Below are 15,673 nucleotides of genomic sequence, written 5' to 3'. Positions count from 1 at the left end.
ACACAAAGGACGGAGAAAAAGAACAAAGAACACGGAATGAACACCCAAACACGAAGAAGACAAACAAATGCGAATTACAACCTAGAACAGATGCGAGTGGGCTTAGAAGAACCCAGTGAAGAATCGGCAACAGAACGCCGTCGAAGGCGCCGTCACACGCGCCTCCACGCGCCGGCGCGTGAGCCCCACGCGCAGAAGCTTCAGGCGGCGCGTGAGCCCCACGCGCGAGGAATCCGGCGACCGGACTTCGGGGGTTTGTAGATCGTCGGCTGGGCAGTCCTCCTATGTGGGCGGTGAGAAAAGATGTTCACTCCAAATAGGATTTTCGAAAACAACTCTAAACTCAAACCCTAAATTTTTTTTTTTTTTTTTTGAACCCTAATTTCGAATTTCGAATTTTGAATTTTGAATCACAATGCTCTGATACCATGTAGAAAATAGTGATTCGAATTGTGTGTTGATTTCATAGAATAATACATATTTATATACAGAGTTAGGAGACTAAATATCTACTAAATATCTACTAAATATCTAACTCTCTTACAGCTAATATACACCTAATATCTAACAAATATATATTTTTTTTATTTTTATTTTATTTAATTTTTAAATAAATTTTGAAAATAATTCTTAAAGACGAGTGGGAGCAAACTTTACAAGGATTTTAGGTGGCGTTTGGTTGGTAGGAATGAAAATATAGAAATAGTAATGAGAATGAGAACTGGAATAGGAATGTAATAAGATTTAAAATGCATAAAAAAAAATTAATAAAAAAATTATTAAATTTTTTCAAATCTTGCATCGGAATGGTCTTTCCTTCTATTTTAAAATGAAATAGTCATTCTACCAAAATGATAGAAAGGTCTTTCCATCAGAATGGTATTCCAATAGTTTTAAATGCAGCCAAACAAAGAAATAGAATTCCATTTTAGTGAATGAATGTCATACGTTAAGGAAATCAAGTTGCAGACCAATTGACAAACCATGGATTTTTCACTTGAGACTTTTGTTGGTTTCGGCAAAAGTTTTAAGAGATATCAATAGTCATATGAGAAAGACTAAAGCTTAAAATAAGTTAGAATATTGTAATATACATCAATTTTTGTGTACTACTCATAATACATAATTATATTTTATTTATTTTTCATTGCATTTATTTGATCATTCTCGAGGAATTGGTTAATTTGTAGAGTGTGTAAACATTAGGCTATTGGGTTCTCATAAAATTCATCACTAAAGATTTTAGCATACTTGTAAACATTACATTGGAGATCATACCCAAATTCAAATCCTAAAAGTTAGGTGGCAAAATGGTAAGGACAGATCCCCTGAATAACATAAACTCTATCAATGTTAGATGATGAATTATCCAAATCCAACTAATCAACATGTGAATGAAACCTTTACAATGAGAAAATGATCAACTTCTTTTACTTTCAACATAATTTGTTCGATAACAAAACAAGACTCATTATCATTGCCATGGTGATCATCCTCATCACAAACACCAACTAATGAGAGAACTTGTTCAGAGCTGCCATTGAAGCACCGCCAGGACATAGAGGATATTATCCCGCCGTCATTGACACTAATACAAACAAGTTCAAAGTGTTACCAAAGTAAGATCCTATTCCTACCATTATTTTGCTAGCCGGTATTAATCGTCATTAGGAATTTATAATGAAGTTTGCCCGTGCGCTTATATCGTTCAGGATAATATTGAGATTTGAGTGGAGTGTAAAAGAGCAAGCACAACTACCTGAAGAGGGGAAAAAAAAAAAGCTTTAAAGATTATGTCAATCCACCTTAGAGATAAGTAAATAACAATAATAATGATTATGCCAATCAGATTCTTACCATGTTTGCTATTAAATATCTTTAGAATTGAAAAAACACAATAGAACTATAATGGCACAACATAGGTGATTAGCATTCATGCAAAGTCGTTTGGAACGCCGTATTAAGTCGTATTATATTGTATTGTATTATATTGAATTGTATTTTATACAATATTTTTATGTAAAATTATATGTGGTATTAATTTTTATGGACACCTAAATATATAATATTTTAGTATAAATTAAAGTTTAACATAGTATTATATAAAAATATGATATATAATCCAATTCAATATAATACAATACAATACAATACGACCTAATACGGCGTTCCAAACGAGCCCATAAAGTATTATCTTTAAGAATTATACCATTAAACTGCCAACACCATACCATTTGGAATACATAACTCGATTATAACAAGTAGGAACAACTTAATATAGCTTATGATGGAAAAGTTTCAACTGATATTATGTTTTCTACTTGAACTATATGAAGGTAAAAAGTAAAGTTGAGAGTAGTATAGAAAATTAGAAAAGAAATTTTCTAACCAAATAAGGGAACAAACACTTACAAAGAGCCGTGAACTAAATTTTAGATGTTTCGGACTTGAGACTAACAAAAGGAGCATAAGCTTGCTGTTGAAACAAGTTCGATCTCACATGCCAGGAATGTCTCCAAGAGCAATCCGAGAACACACACACCACAGAATACGATCACTCAATCTCAGGGAAAAATTACTTGAATGTGTTTAAGCTTTATTACTCAAAGTAGCTTATGGTTAAAATGTGTTCAACGATATTACACAGTAAAGAATTAGAGGTATTTATAGAAGAAGTACCTCTACTAACATAAGCCTAGAGAAGAGAATAACAGACTTAACTAACTCCTAACTCCTATCAGCTAACTGTCCAATTGATACAAAACTAAAGGAACCGTGTACAGAACCATAGGCATACTAGATCTAACACTTGCAAAATAAAGAAATCAACGGAGAAATATGAATATCGAGTAAAGCTTTCGGTGATTAGACCAAGAAAGTCAATGGACAGAGAGCCACCCAAGTAAAAGATTTAGAGATATAGCTGAGGACCTCAACTATTGAAGGAGAGAAATATATAGAATAAAATGGGTTTGTTGTAATAATGATAATAATAATAGAGGCCCTGCTATCCTCCATATGAGTCAAAATCCAATTGGGAAACTTCAATCGAGTTGTTTTGGTAAGCAACATCGATGAATTTGGTATGAAAACAAAAGTCCCGAGAAGAATTTGTATAAAGGATATCTCAATCCCAATCCAATGTTAGAATAATTAATATAAAAATATTGGAACAGTAAAAAAAATTGTTGCAGTATGGCGACTTTAACCATGAGAAAGAAAAAAAAAATGAATCACAATCCACAGACATAAACAGCTGACAAATAAAAAATGGGTTAAATTAGTATATAAGATAGAGAATGTGAATGAGAATTTGAGATATATAGAATGTGTGATTGGGTACTTAGTATGCAAGTAGGTCCCTATTCATTGTCAATGAATGCAATGGTTGAGTTGAGATTATGTTTGTAATCGACTTCTATCAAGGAACTTAACTTTTTTTTTTTTGAAGGAACCTAACTATTTAATTGGTAATTTAGAATTTTTTTAACTCAACATAGAATTACTAAAAACAAATATTTGTACGTAGTTATATTATTATAAATAACTTTTATGTTGAATTCTTGGTAAGCGGGTTGTGTCGTATTTAACTCTTTTTTTTTTTTTTTCATGTGGTGTATTCATGTCAAAACCCGTATTGCCGCACCTATTTAATAGTGGGTGAAATTCTCCAAATCATGTCTTAGATAGGGTAAAACAAATGGAGGGAAAAACTGAAAGGGGACACACCATGTTTCATTCCATTAAAGGCCACTTCTCATTAGTAAATCTGACCTAAGCTATACTCTACACTACATGAAAGGATGATATGATAAGAGCAACAACACACATACAATAAAACTAAAGATAAGCTTATTAATTAGCAACAAACTAATAATAAGCAAAACTGTATTATAAGACATGTTCCTTCATCTCAAACAACCAAAAACTCAAAAACAAATTGGGGAAAACAAAATCTGTAAACAGAACAGAACAGAGCAGAAGTGATAAGTTACCATTTAATGAGGGAACCAAAGATGAAATGCTGCATAATGGGAACTTTCTCCAAAACCTCAACTTTATACATCTTAAGCAAACCACTGTTGACCTTGTTCCAGTTAGGGACTCCACTGATATCATCCAACAATGGAGAATGCTCTGAAAAGGGACCCTTTTTCACCTTCTTCACGAAAGCAATGCAAGAAAGATAAAGGTACTCATGGGAGAAATTTTCCAATATATCCTCATTATGAATCGATTTGGGTTTCATGTACTTGTGGTTAATCAATTGAGACGACCCAAAAATGTAAGGAAGGAAATGATAATCGTCTAAACCCCAAACCCCATGAGAACCAGCAGGCTCCAAACAATAAACTGTCTGCAATTTCCTCATCAAAGCCATGTACTTTACGAAGATTCTGATCACTACTGAATCATAATCCTCTTCCTTGATCAATCCTAATCTCGCTAAGCAATACAACCACGCCGCAAAATTGGTCTCGTGACCAGTACCATAGTCGATACGGCTAGAATTCCCAAAACTATCAGTGAAGTAAGGAACGATCTCCACCGTTGAAGATCGGAGATCATCGGGGAGGAATCGAAGCATTAGGTTTTCGCTGTTTTCCACCAATCGCTCCTGCCAAACCCTGTACGAAACGTTCCCGTACCGCGATTTCATCTGAGTAGGAGGAATTTCATCAACCCACTGGATTAGGGTTTCAAGAATAGAGACGATGGAGTCAGTGATTGGGGATTGATGGTGAACAGGATCAGAAATCTTGCGGCCGCGTACAGATTCAGAGAGAGCGACGATGAAACCAAGGAAGTTCTTACCAGAGAAGGATTCATGGAATCTACGGATGTCTTCAGGGGATTGGATTCGCTTCGAAGGGGTTTGGAATTGAAACGGCGGCGTTTCAATGGGGACCCGTTGGGCTTGGGGAACTGGGGTGAGGATTATAGCTTGTTGAGATTGGTTTGGAGGGAGGTTTATCGCCGGAGCTCGAATAGGACGGTAGTTTGGGGGAGAGATTTCAGACCATGGCGGTGGAGCATTGAAAGCGGCGGTGGCGCCGCATTTGCAGCAGGTGGGAGTAGTGATGGTGGTGGTGGTGTCATCTGTGGATGAAGGTGGCGGTGGGGATAGGGTTTGAGGGGATTCAGAGCAGTGTTGATGATGATGATCCATGGCAGAGAGAGTGAGAAGGGTTAGCTAAGCTTAGCTTAAAATTCATATATATATGTTTAAATAAGAGAATTGCCTAAGGAGTAATAATCTCTCCTTTTTTTCATGTTGCTAAAATTGGTAAGGTCGAGTTGGTTTAGTGAAAAAAAAAAAAAAAATAATTAGGATTTTTGCGGCTAACTTTAACATGTACAAAATTAAGGTTGCGTTTGGTAACACTTTTGTTTTTTAATTTTAAAAACAGAAAAATAAAAGTAGATTTTTTTGTTTTTGAAAAACAAAAATACGTTCTACAACCACTTTTGTTTTCAAATTTTAAAAACAGAAAATAAAAGTGTGTTCTGCAATCACTTTTTGTTTTCTGTTTTTAAAAACAAAAAACAAAAAGGTGTTCTGTAACCATTTTTATTTTTTAATTTTAAAAACAAAAAACATAAATTTTGATTTTTTTTCTTTTTTTAATTAAAAAAATTATGAATATCATTTATTTTAAATTTTAATAAATATATAATTATAAAAAAATTAAATAAAAAATACTCATTAGCATTTTAAAAAAATTCAAGTAATTTGAATCACGAAACTCATTATCTATAACACAAAACTGACAAAATCATAATAAAATATGAACTAATAATTGTTCAATCTTGAAACAAAATATTTAAAAAGTTTTAATTATTAATAAACTTCACTCATTATCTTCATCGTCGATTTGCTCTCCATATATGATCAGCAATTTCATCACGAACATTAGCCATTTCACGAATTTGATCTCTTGAAATGCTAAACTCAACACTATCATTCAAAGTTTCGTGAGTGCTTTGTATAGTAGTATCTTGTACTTCGGGAATGTCTTCATCTCCATCAAAATATATATCTTTTTCTGCATTCGTCCTTATAAAATTGGGAATCCCACAACATGCAATCACAATGTACTTCTGTATTTTCAGATCATACGAAGGCATTTGCTTTAAAATGGGAAAACGAGCCTTCAATACGCCAAAGCACCGCTCGATGACATTTCTCAAAGACGAATGTCGATAATTGAACAACTCTCTTTTTCCTAAAGGATTACGATCTGCATATTGATTCAAATGATATCTTTCCCCTCGATATGGGGACAGGAAACCAGGCATGTTTGTGTATCCAGAATCAACCAGATAATATTTTCCTAAATAATGTTAATTGATATTAGTTTTCCATATAAATATTAATACAAAACAATGTCAATAAACACAATAAGTTTGATAACACTTACCATTGGGTGGAGCTGGAAATTCATAATCTGGGTTTGTGGCACATTCTGAAAGAATTCGTGCATCATTAGCCGATCCTTCCCATCCAGCAACAACATATGTGAACTTCATGTCAAATGAACATATACACATGACATTTTGAGTTGTATCCACCTTCCGGCCTCGATATGGTATTTGTTCATCAATGGGAACATGAGCAGAGATATGGGTCCCATCTATAGCTCCGACACAATTCTAAAAATAAAAAAGAAATTATTGGCTTTTATTCTTTATTTATTAAATATTAAAATAATAATAAAAGAGATAGTATAAGTTTTTCTACCTTCAAAAATGGATAGTATTTTGGATTGAATCGAATTTCTGGAGGAACTACATCAAACGAAGGTGGAGTAATTAACTCTTTGGATAAGCGACATACTGCCCTCAAGACTTTCCTAAAGTATTCAGATATAGTTGAGGTGGAGTGTTGAAATCGTTCAGCAACTACACGATGTCGCTCATTATGTCCAACGACAAATAAGAACATAGAAACTTGCTCCTCAACAGAAAGATAACGGGAGTTCCTCAATAAATTTTTTTCTTTTAGAACACCACAAAATAATATGAAGACGTCCTTATCCATTCTGAATAAATCATAACACCTACTCTCGTGACCATGCAACACTTCCATTACATACTCATGTCCTGAAAGGGCCGAATTTCTACACGGTTCCTTAGTTAGATATAATCGATTGTACTCCGCGCAAGCAAATAAAACTAATGCTCTAGACACCTCGCTCTCAAACTTCTCAATAGCCTTCGCGTATACTTCTCCACTAATTCCGTCAATTTGATTGAGAGCTTCAATACACTCATCCAATAAGTGATGTTTTGTCAATGTCATTGAATTCTCATACAAATCTATCTTTCGCTTTGCAGTTTCATTATATACCGTCAATGTTTCTGCCAATGCAAGTGAGAACTTTGCTTTTTTTGCCGATCGAGAACTCGTAGTGCCAGTTGATTTATCTCTTCTTTTGCGACCATCCTCATCAAAACTACTCTCTTGATTCCTAACAGATGGACTCTTTGACATAGCATCATCATCATCATTATTATCGAGATCTATAGAAGGACTTCGAGTTGAAGGATGAGCATTGAAACCAGTTGCAGTGGTATCACCAAAAATGGTGCATAATTTTTTATAAAGTACACAACCCTTTTTTCTAAAAAAATTTAGCAGACTTGTTAACCTACACAAAATAAAATAGTAAAAATAAATATTCCAACACCTATTAAAATAAATCAAGCAATAAATTCATTTGAAAATATTTGTTTACCCGAATAAGCCTATCCCACACTTTATCTGGCGCAGTAACTTGTCCAGTCACTTCACTATATCCTATGCTAGTCTCTTTCAGTAAAGATTTGAAATCCTTGTGCTTTTGTCTTAACAAGTTGTAATTGTTCCTTAGTTGCAAATTAGTGTAGCTTCTTTTCACTTGTGCACAAAGTTCCTCCTTTATATGCTTCCATGATTGCTTTGTGAAAGTTGTAGTATTCCTATTTCCCTTCAAAACTTCTTCTTCCATAAGTCCCACAAAAACCTCTTCATGTTTTTGAGGCCAAATAGAAGCTTCACTATTATCGATAATAAGCACCTCACTATCTGCTCCTATCATCTACTCAATCTACATGTAATTACAAGACTAATCCTAAAATTCCTCAAAAATAAATAAACACAATAATTAATAAATAAACACAATGATGTAATTTTAAGGTCTCCAACAGAGCAAGTATTTTTATTTTCAACATTTGCAAAAAAGCTACAACTCCATAGCTTGGTTTAGTATTATTAATTACTAATAAGTAATAACTAAAGGTCAAGTTATGTATTTTATTTAAATTTTATTAATTGTTTAAAGCTTGAATAGATCATGGCCACAAAATTTTCACTAGTGATGCATTCCCATTCCACTAAACACTATCATTAGCTTTTGAAAAAAGAAATTAGTATAACATTAAACATATCATCATTAAAATATACTTTAAAAGGGAAAAAAACAAAGCACAATGAAACAATCAAACTACAGTGAAGAATATAGCATTAAACATATCATCATTTTTTTTTTCAAGTGAGTCGAATCAAAACCTAAACATGTCAATCAAATAACAACTTGTCACTTAGGGATACATGCATTTTATTTATTAATGCGGTAAACATCATCACAGACAAAATGATTGATTTATCTCAATATTTAATACACTCTACAGAAGCCCATTCAAGCAGTTATTATTTTCCTTACCCAACACTATACTAGACTTATGATACTCTCCTATTCTCTCTTCATATTCTCACTTTAAACAATATCAGTAGCCCATAAGTAAAGAAAAACTCCCTAAATTTGACTGGCATGTATACAGTATCAAACTCAAGTTGCCAAAAAAACAAATGACAGAGCTCTAGCAAGCATTACAATAATATTTACACATATCATGAAAGTTATAAGACCTTGTACAAATATGAGCTCTTTAATCCCATGGTTGACGTGTGTCAGAACCTCTAAATGAATTACAATTACAATGGTGAAACAGAAGAAAAAATAGTTATACATCTGCTTCTGAAAAGCTTATATTCATCCAAAAGCGTGTGAAAGCACCTCCAACCTTTTTCTATTATGGATGCATTAATTCACTTAAAGATATGACGAAAAAATCATAGACTCATGGAACTCATGATTTGTTTTAAAGACGTTAGTTTCATATATTTCTAACTAAACGAAAATGTCCTGTCTCATTAACAAAATGAATAAATAATCCTACATCCTTTTTGTGAGCTCAACATGAACTGTTAAAGAAGGAAGGAAATAATAAAGTGAGCAACCAGATAAGTCACAAGATCAAAAAATGAGAGTATGAAGATATGAGAGGCACAAAAAGTCAGAATAACTATAAATTAGAAACCATACATTCTGTATCTATAAAGAAATATCTACTCGGTATTTATCAAAAACAAAATGGTCTTATAAAAGAAAAACAAAAAAATTCACTGCAATGACATAACAAAAACTTAAGAGGAAGTCCAATTTCATCAAGCAACCTTCAACTAAAAATTTACCAGTAGCATGCATCTTATACAGCTCTGAAAGCCATACATTCAGTAAGAAAGATTAATGCTTAAATTTTCAAACCAACCACTAAAGTGGCAATAAAGCAATGAAAGGCATTGATAGAAAATTGTAATAAAACCAAATGGACTGACTTGACTATTTCTTAGTATCACACAAGTGAGAATGAAATTGAAACGAGACCAATTGCCACATAATTTGTGCTTAGTCTCCATCAACAAGAAGACAAAAGCACAGGACCAAAATCAATCAGTTAGGATATTATGGATAATAAGATTAAAAGAAACAGAAGTCCATTGTCTTCATCCTCATAGCTTAACAGAGGATATTGTTGGACTTTATTTTAGGAAAAACAGAGGTAAGATTACAACAGATATTGTTTGTTACCTTTTCTTTAGTGCTTTAATTGGGTTAATTTTCTTTCTCATATCATAATCTGAATTTTCCCACTTGAATAGTTCTCTATTTAAAGTCTATGTTGGTATATATTTTCCTAACAAGGATGAAATTCTCTACTTTCTTATTTAAACTAAATCAGCATTTATTCATACTCAGGGACATTTAATGTTGGGAACAAAACTACCACAAACCCAGAACTGAATTTCTTTTACTAATTCTGGTATCCTTTTTCCTAATTTGCTTACACCAAGACAAACACTAAAGAACCACAAACCCATCAAGTACTCAATGGTATTTTGTTAAGTAGAATAGTTTTGCTACAAAGTTTTATTAGAATAATTGTAATGTAAGCCTCTAATATCAATCAATAATATACATTTTAAAAGCTAGTAGCATTTGGATCAAACCTCAAAGCAAAGTGGGTTTATGAGGAAGGAGGGTCTTGATAAATAGGTAGCTGCTCTTCCCTTAGATTCCCACCTAATTCCATCACCTACGATCGATCAACTAGACCAGATAACTCTCTGAAAAACGCAGCAAAAGTTGCATAAGCAGAATAAACAACACTTTGCAAGAATATCAAATACATAATCACTTAGACCCAACAAAAAGTACATGAACACCCACGAAAAGTACATGGGAACAAGAAAAAAGCCAAATATGCAGAAAACTCAAACAAGATTACAATGACAGTACAAACCTGCAAACCCTAAGTAGAAAGCATATATGGAGATGAAGATTTTCTCAAACCTAGAAAAAAGTTGAGAGAGAGAGAGAGAGAGAGAGAGAGAGAGAGAGAGATCGAGATGAAGAAATCTTTACCTGGAATAGCTGAAGCCATTGATGAATTTTCGGAATGGAACCGAGCAAAGCGAGTGATCCAGAGAGAGAGAAGGAAATGAGAAAAAAGTGATTTTAAAATTTTTAAAATCATGAAATATCTGTTTTTAAAATTTGTTTAAATTTGATTTTAAATTAAAAAAAACAAAAAGTAAAATTAGTTACCGAACATTACTTTCAAATAATGTTTTTATAATTTTGATTAAAAAAATAAAAATTCACTTTTAAAAATGTTACCGAACAGAGCCTAAGTTTTTTGAATTTTTTGGCAGTTAAATTATTGAGATTGTTAGATTTAATGACATTTGTCTAATTTTATTCAATTTAACTAATTCGGTAATTGTCGATGAACTAAATTATGCTCATCGAACTTTGATATCTACTAAATTATACCTCTCGAACTTTGATATGTGTAAAATCATGCTTCGTAAATTTTCATCTATGTTAGATTTTTGTTACTAAAATTAGATTAAAGTCCTTAAATCTAACAATCTCAATAGTTTAGAGAGAATTTTTAACGGTCTTCAAAGTTTAGGGGGCATGATTTGGTACATGTCAAAGTTCGGGGACAAAAATCTTAATTAGCCAAAAAAAATTATTAAAGGGCATTTATAGTACATAGTAGGGCTTGCGAGTTGACTGAATTTTAGGTTTGCGGGTTTCAGACTTACAAATTTCGAGTTCAAAAATTTTTACCCTGACCCAACTTGTGAAATAGTTTCGGGTTCGCGGGTCTGCGAGTTTGAGTTAACAGGGTTGGTCGGATCAACGAGTTGACCCGATCAACTTGTTAATATTTTTTTTTTAAAAAAAAATAAACTGAAATTTTATGTAATTTTTTCTATATATTAAATTAATCATATAAGTTATAAATTTATACCACCATAATATATATTCGTTAGATTAAAATAAAATAAAAAATGCATTAATTTTAAGTCTAAAATACAAAAGTCAAGTTTCAAATTATATTATATTATATATTGTTATTTTTAATATATTATCTATGTAATAAAAGTAAAATGATTAGATTTTCTATTTTTTTTTATTTTTAATATATTATATATGTAATAAAAATATAAAAAATGATTGGGTTGGTATGTGGGTTTGGGTCCAACTCGAAATCCAGTAATTATAAAAAACCAACTCGCAAACTCGTCCGAAAGTGTGTCGGGTTGGACCTGACCTGCCCAAACAGAATGAGTTTTTTTTTTTAATTTTATGGGTTGATCGGGTCGGGTCCGGACGGGTTGGTTGGGTCTAGGTCAAATTCGGTCAAAATATTCAGTCTTAGTACATAGCATCCTTATAGAGTATAATATTGATATTGTTACAACTCAATATCGAGTGCTACTTATTTTATTTTAATCAAAATTATAAAAAATTATTAACTAATTATAGGGCGTTAGGTAATTTGCTATCCCATGGAAAATAATACTCTAAAATAACAATGTTTTTTCTTTGGTGCTAAGACCGATTAAATTTGTGTAAATTTTGTAAGAATGAAATAAAATGTGAGTGCTCTAACATTTTAAGTAAGACTTTTTTATTTTTTTAATGAAATATTTTGAAGAATAAAATAGAGATTGATGTGGGTGCATTCTAATTGCTTTGTACACAAACTCAAGCTATCCATGATGAACTTAACAAAAAAAAAAAAAAAAGTTATCCATGATGAAGGACATTGGAACTCGAGATAAATTTTTCAAACTATTTATTCTTATTATTATTATTATTATTATTATTATTATTATTATTATTATTATTTTTAATTTTAATTTCAAATGGAATTGTGCTCAAACTTTTCAAGATAACAAAAGTACACTAACAAATAATAATATTTAAAAAGAAGTAATTTACGTTTAGAGTTTTTTCTTTCTTTCTATTCTCATATTTTCTTAATAAATTAATGAATTATTAAATTTATCAATATATTCTTCTAGAACACGAAATATATTAACTTTTAGAAATTACTTAAAACATTCCCATTTAATCTCAACAAATTCGTTATTAAAAAAAATCAATAATATATAGTAAATAAATAAGGAAATATTGTATCTAAAACAATTATAATCAAGAAAAAAAAAAATAAACCAAGTTGATCACGTAACACAATATAATTGCCCATGTTAATTTGTATTTGTTATTTTTTAAAAAAATTAAAATAAAAAACAAGTATCTTATCTAACCTATATTAACATAATAATAACAAATAATAAAGATCTCCGTATGATATTTAAATTTAAAATAAAGTATTTATTATATCCTTATAATGTATTTATTTTGAAATAATATATTATTATAAAAATAAAAATCTAAAAATGCATCTATAAATAGAAAAGATAGAATTATTTTTCATTTGATCATCTCTGCAGCTAATAAACTCTCTAATTAATACACATTTTCCCCTTTGCTCATCAAATTAAATTACGTTTTTCAATATCTCTTGGAGTTCATATAATCACACAACGAAGTACGTAATTAATTATATTCTCTCTTCAACTTAATTTAATTAGGGTTTGGTTTCTAATGAATATAAATTATATATCATCTTTTTTTCATATGAAATAATAATTTATATATATAGTACGTGAGCTTAATTGTTTTCATTTTTAATTAGGGCTTCATTTCTTTTAATTGTTTGTACAATCGGATATGAATATTAAAATTGATTTGAAACTTACAACAATTTGATTATTCTCATAAAATTTTTATTGATTGATTGATTAAATTTAGGTCTTAAGTATAACGATAAAATTTTATTGTATATTACATCTTAATTAATGTTATGTAATGTGAATTATTTGGTTTTATTATTATTAGTTTTGTGAATTATATTATATTAAAACCAATAGCATTTATGAGATTAATTGTATGTGATTCTTGAATTTTTATATGGATTGATATGTGTTATTTATTTTAACAATTAAAGGACATTTTCACACACATACACATGAAAATCATGAAAACATGCATATACCTTATTCATAATAATAATAATAATAATAATAATAATAATAATAATAATAATAATAATAATTAACTATATAATTAGAATTTATTTTTTTTACTATAATTTATTAATATTTGATATTATCATCCTAATATATACAAAGAACTAATCACATATATGTACCATAAAATTACAGATATGGCAATGTGTTATTCTTCTACTACCAATTATTCGATCAATATTATTTGTAAATTTTGGGCGGTTGGACATTGTACAAAAGGCGATGAATGTGAATATAGACATGCATGGGGATCAAATGGATTTATGGAATTAGCTTCTTTACCAAATTCTCCTAAGGTATATAATTAATTTTTTTCCATCAAATAAATAAAATTAATTAATAATATATCTGTAAATCAATATGAAATTTATTTAATTAAATATATTATATATTAATATATATAATTTTTTTTATAATATAGATAAAGAGGCAAACACAAATTATATTAATATATATAATTTTTTTTATAATATAGATAAAGAGGCAAACACAAATTCAAGAAGTGAGTTGGTTGCCTCCCCCACCGAATATCATAAAAATTAATACTGATGGCGCAGCAAGAGGCAGCTCCAAAGAAGCAAGTTGTGGTGGTGTTTTTCGAGATTCAAATGGTGCAATTTTGGGAGCTTTCAGTTCTTTTCTTGGAAACAAAACTCCACTCGAAGCAGAACTATATGGAGTTATGAATGCCATACATATTGCATTTGTAAACCAATGGCATTGTGTATGGTTGGAAGTCGACTCAATTCTCACTGTGTCGATGATAATGAATAAGCAAATTGATGTTCCAAGCACAATAAAAGAAGAGTGGTTGCTGACTTTACAACGGATTCAAGATATGAATGTCATGGTTTCACATATATATCGAGAAGGAAATGAAGTTGCTGATCAACTAGCTAATTATGGATTTTTCACAAGGGACAATTTTAGTTGGTTTTCACAACCTCCTGATTTTATTATGGAGGAAGCTATAAGAGACATCAGTGGTCCACCAAGATTAAGAATAAAGATTTAAATGTATGTAATAGAGAAAAAAATGTATTTGAAAGACAAAAACAAATTGTAAGGAAAGAAACAACATGTAGCGGAGGAGTAAGGGAAGACATGGCTTCACACACACAAAAAAAAAAATAGTTTCTAGTCACAAAAAAAAAAAAAAAATTGTAACTAAATGTAATTTTTAATCACAATGACAATAATGTTTTAGTCACAATGAGTTATTTGTGACAATTTTTATAATTTATGGGTATCAAATGTCAATATATACGGGAAATTTGATTTTCTATACTTAGAAAATCAAAAAATTTGATTTCTAAACCAATAATTTAAACCCTAAAAAAACTATACCTTTTTTTTCAAAACCCCAAAAATACCCCCAAACTAAAACTATCTCTCTTTCTCTTTCTATCTAGCCGGTCCCAATAATCCCACACCCCAGGTCCGATGGTCGGACCATGGGGTCCGATGGGGTCCGACCAATCGGACCCATCGGACCCCAAGGTCCGACCATCGGACCTCTCTCTTCCCTCTCTCTCAAATCGCGGGAAAAAAAAAAATTAAAAGCCGGTCGGACCTTCGGGTCCGATGGTCGACCCATCGGACCGAAGGTCCGACCATCGGACCTCTTTCTTCCTCTCTCTCCAAAATCGCGAGAAAAAAAAAAATTAAAAACAACGGTCGGACCTTGGGGGTCCGATGGGTCCGATGGTCGGACCCATCGGACCCCCAAGGTCCGACCATCGGACCTATGTCTTCTTCCCTCTCTCAAATCGCAGGAAAAAAAAAAAAAGTTTCAGAGACTGGGGTTGCTCTTTCGGGTTGGGGTTGGGGTCGGAGGGGTTGGGGTCGTGGTCGACGGGGGTGAGGGTGGTGATCGGCGTTGGGGTTGACGTGGGT

General features: G+C 31.6%; 2 protein-coding genes across 4 annotated transcripts; both read right to left on the bottom strand.

Moving 5' to 3' along the window:
* Positions 1-1,215: 1,215 nt before the first annotated feature.
* On the bottom strand, positions 1,216-5,290 carry LOC115698652 (uncharacterized). Of its 2 annotated transcripts, XM_030625785.2 has the most exons (2): positions 3,996-5,290; positions 1,216-1,759 (listed from the first exon to the last, which is right to left on the bottom strand). In XM_030625785.2, exons 1-2 carry the CDS (start codon positions 5,168-5,170, stop codon positions 1,756-1,758), a joined length of 1,179 nt encoding a protein of 392 aa, XP_030481645.1. In that variant the 5' UTR covers positions 5,171-5,290; the 3' UTR covers positions 1,216-1,755. The 2 variants fall into 2 exon arrangements, with proteins under 2 accessions (XP_030481645.1, XP_030481653.1); XM_030625793.2 differs by lacking the exon at positions 1,216-1,759 and having other exon boundaries at positions 3,742-5,236.
* Positions 5,291-5,733: 443 nt separating this feature from the next.
* On the bottom strand, positions 5,734-11,135 carry LOC115698642 (protein ALP1-like). 2 transcript variants are annotated; one of them, XM_061105660.1, is made up of 6 exons: positions 10,749-11,135; positions 10,334-10,450; positions 7,740-8,081; positions 6,743-7,652; positions 6,423-6,654; positions 5,734-6,335 (listed from the first exon to the last, which is right to left on the bottom strand). In XM_061105660.1, exons 4-6 carry the CDS (start codon positions 7,493-7,495, stop codon positions 5,866-5,868), a joined length of 1,455 nt encoding a protein of 484 aa, XP_060961643.1. In that variant the 5' UTR covers positions 7,496-7,652; positions 7,740-8,081; positions 10,334-10,450; positions 10,749-11,135; the 3' UTR covers positions 5,734-5,865. The 2 variants fall into 2 exon arrangements, with proteins under 2 accessions (XP_060961643.1, XP_060961641.1); XM_061105658.1 differs by having other exon boundaries at positions 7,740-10,450.
* Between the last annotated feature and the right edge of the window lie 4,538 nt (positions 11,136-15,673).

This window comes from Cannabis sativa, chromosome X (assembly GCF_029168945.1).
Source record: "Cannabis sativa cultivar Pink pepper isolate KNU-18-1 chromosome X, ASM2916894v1, whole genome shotgun sequence".
NCBI classification, from domain to species: Eukaryota; Viridiplantae; Streptophyta; class Magnoliopsida; order Rosales; family Cannabaceae; genus Cannabis; species Cannabis sativa.
Note: the sequence above shows the minus strand (reverse complement) of the source record. Positions and strands in the feature narration are given on the sequence as shown.